The sequence below is a fragment of the Condylostylus longicornis genome, unplaced genomic scaffold (assembly GCF_029603195.1).
Source record: "Condylostylus longicornis isolate FDR11 unplaced genomic scaffold, ASM2960319v2 ptg000015l, whole genome shotgun sequence".
NCBI lineage: Eukaryota > Metazoa > Arthropoda > Insecta > Diptera > Dolichopodidae > Condylostylus > Condylostylus longicornis.
The window spans coordinates 2,745,289-2,748,979 of NW_026577984.1; the positions used below are offsets into that span (position 1 = coordinate 2,745,289).

The following is a 3,691-nucleotide window of genomic DNA, read 5'->3' on the forward strand; positions in this document are numbered from 1 at the left end:
CGATTTGTGCTACCCGAATTCTCTGAAATGCTAGTCAGTTAGTTTTGGTAAGAGCCAGAACTCCAATATCAAATTTCAAGAAATTCCATTAATTCGTTCCGTAGATATGGTAAAAAAAGTAAAATCGGCCCCAGAAGAATTTAAATATTAAATTTCAATGAAATTGGTTGATTATTTCTCTTTATATACGCGAAAAATGTATATTTGACCCGCAGTAAACGTCCAGTTGCTGACACCTGATTTCTTCCAAAAGTTAGGAGGTTTCACGGACGTTCGAACGAAGCTTACGTAGGGGATTTGAAGCAAATCTGGTGAATATTTTATTCATAATGATCAAAAATGTAAAACAGGCCCGCTAAAAAATGTAGTTCCCGAGGCCTGATATATACCAAAAGTTGATCAATCCGTGCCAGACCGACAGATCGACAGGTTAGTAAAAATACTTTATTTGCAATTCACTACAATGAAGAAATTTGAATACCAAAATTTGTTGCCATCACATAACCTCCCTATTGTATACACAATACGGTCAGTAATTATCAAATTATTTTTTTGGATAACGCGATGTGACCTAAAACGGGTTCATTTAGGAATAAATTATTAACGAAACTTAAAAATTTCAACAAAAGCAGATAACTGATTTTTCTTTTAAAAAATATGTAAACCAACAAACTCGATTGTAATTATAGGGTCTCTCAAACAATTCAAAAAATTACCGAAAAATACGGGGTGTTATTTCCGACAGAAGTTGTTATGTTAGAAAACTATGTTATTTTCACTCAAAAACAAGATTTTTGCTTTATGTTTTAAAAGTTACTCAAATAATAAAAGAAAGGGTTAATCAAGTAAACACAATTTATTTTACAAAACACTTTTTTAAAATATTTTTCTTAACGTTTTAATAACTCTATTAATGCAGCTATATATGTTCGAGCCAATTGTAATGTTTCAAATTTTGATAAATTTCTTTCATTACTAAGAGTTGGTATTACACTTTTCAAACGTTCAAAAGCTTCATTTAATTTACACATACGTTTACGTTCTCTTGCATTTGCTGCCAATCGACGTTGTTTTCTCAAATAATCCATTGATAAATTATCATCCTTAGAATAAAAGTTATTTATATTAATTTTTATATTACTCTTCTTTTGATGATTTAAACGTTTCTTATTAACATTCTTTGTGCTAGAAGCTGTATTAATACTTTTAAATGTAAGTCTATGGTTATCTGCACAATCTGTTGATGTTACAATTTCAATAATTTCTTTATAACAATCAGAATTATAATTTCCAAAAAAATTATTATTATTGGCCAAATACTCCATCATAGTAACGACAATGGTACAATGTTAAATTCGGACGCAAGATAAACGAATCCTTCGAAAATCTCTCATTAACTAAGTTTAATATTGAACATTTTATTTAACTTGTGCTACTTTTTTAAGACCTTTTTAGTTAAAATAAAAGTGAAAGATTAACGATAACATTAAAAAGTCTTCATTTTTAATACTAAAACGAAAAAAAAAACAAGAAAACATTGAAGAGAATTTAAAAGGAAATAATAATTATGGTTTGAATAAAAATAAAATTGGGAACCTATTCATAGAATTGAATTTTGTTTTTTAAAGAAAACAATGAACAATAAAAATCAATTTTAAAATTGTCTTTTTTTTTCAAAAATAAAAATAATTTTCATAATTACAATTAATTTTCTCTTTCAAGTTTTTACCTCTTTGGGTTGTGGTCACTTAAAAGTATTTTACTTGGACCACATATCACAAATTGAATACAATCCTCTTTGTCAATTATGCTTTCTTAATCTTTTGTAATCTTAATCCAATGGAAAAACAATTTCCACTTTCAATTTTTATTTATTAACGTTCTTTATTTTATTTTGTCTTCTCATTGGTTATATAGAGTCTTTTATTATAAAATATCAAGGATTTTAAAAATAACATGCAAATTATAATTATAAATTTTGATTATTATTTTATCAAAATTTTTTGTATAAAAACCACTTATTGCACATGTATAAAATTTTTTCTTTCATATGTACAGAGCAAATAAAATACTCTATTATTATATTGAATGTATAATTATTATGGCTACACATTCATGATGGTTAAAACAACATGCAAGTTGTTTTATATTTAATATAAGCTATATTGTAGAGAGGGTTGTGCCTCTATAGCAGTTAGAAAAACTAACCACTTACACTATTGTTGCTACTCATACTATATTAGTATATGATTAATCAAAGATTGCATTTAATAATACTGTTTACTATTAAAAAATTGAAGGATGTAAGAAATAACATTGTAAAGAAATTTATTTAGTTCTCAATTGTCAATAACGAGTAACATACAACTATTGGGAAAGCAAATAACTGTTCAAAAATTTATTCCAAATTCAAAATTTCTGTATGAAAAATTTATTTTAAATTTTCTAAATTTTCTGAATAACATAGATTGTGAACTGAAGGTAATTTATTAAATTCAATGAATTATTTTTTAAAATTCTTAATAATTAAAAATGGATTAGTTCCATAAAAAAATACTCTCATTTGTATATACATATACAGCGGCGGATCTACCATATAATACGTGTAACCATTTGTAATGGGGGTTTCAAAACAGAGGCGCCATTTAAAGCTAAGAAAATAATTAAATTTTAAAAAATAAATTTTTTTTTAATATTTTCCATTTGGCAAAACACCAAAGGGGCGCACTTTTTAAAACCGCGTAGGGCGCCAAATGAAACAGAACCGGGTTTGTACATGTATATGCAAAACCTTTGTTATAGCTTACTTCCAAATTTTTAAAACTAAATAATTATTTGATTCAGACTATTGCTTAGTACAACTAGGCTCGATTCTGAGCTGTTCGGCGCCCTACGCAGTTCTCAAAAAGTGTGCCCTACCGCTTTCCAAACAACGAATAATATGCAACAAACATTGAATATTGCATATAATAACTACGCCCCTATTTTCTGGCGCTCATTGCATATGCTTACTTTGCATATATGACAGATCCGACGCTGAGTACAAGAATATAGTATAGCTAAATAAACATCACTTTGCTATCAGTAACTAAAACTGAAATCGTCATTATTTATAGATGGAAAGGAAAGTGAAAAGGAAAGAAGGGGTGAAAAATAATATTAATATGATATTAGTCAGAAAATTAAAAATTAAAAAGCCAAAAGCAAGCGTATATATCTACTGCACATAAACTAAGAATAAATTAAACAGAATCAATGCTGCTGCATAATCTAGCCTTAAGCACCTCCTTCTTGCTTACGTTCACACAAAAAAAAAGGCAAGTACAAGTTAATTTCCCGCAACATAATGTCATTGACTCATGCATCCCATAACCTATACTGAACTGATAACTTCATTCTAAAGTTAATAGTTGTCAGAAATGAAATATGAAGGAAAAAAAAAACAAATTAATTATTTGCTTACAACAATATTTTGTTGCATACATTTAGGAGGCACATTAATAATATTACAATTAAAACAAAAAGTGATAAAGTAATTAATAAGATCATACTTAAAAATATCAATAAGAGTTATTTTTAATCGTTTTTTTTTTTACATAACCTTCATATTCACATGTACAATAAAATAATAACAATGCGTAGCTGTAATTTCTTTTACATTTCAAGAAATAAGAAATAAACAACTGATGGA

General features: G+C 27.3%; 1 protein-coding gene across 1 annotated transcript; it reads right to left on the reverse strand.

Annotated features, from left to right (window-relative positions):
- Window positions 1-890: 890 nt before the first annotated feature.
- Window positions 891-2,233, reverse strand: LOC129605844 (neurogenic differentiation factor 1-like). Its single transcript, XM_055515819.1, has 2 exons — window positions 2,209-2,233; window positions 891-1,264 (listed from the first exon to the last, which is right to left on the reverse strand). Exons 1-2 carry the CDS (start codon window positions 2,231-2,233, stop codon window positions 891-893), a joined length of 399 nt encoding a protein of 132 aa, XP_055371794.1.
- Between the last annotated feature and the right edge of the window lie 1,458 nt (window positions 2,234-3,691).

What these genes read in the sequence shown, in the direction of transcription:
- LOC129605844 (XM_055515819.1), bottom strand. Translation starts at nt 2,233, where the DNA reads ATGAGTAGCAACAATAGTGTAAGTG. An exon ending in TAGCAACAATAGTGTAAGTG is followed by an intron (nt 1,265 to 2,208) that starts GTTAGTTTTTCT and finishes ATTGTTATAAAG; the next exon opens with AAATTATTGAAATTGTAACA.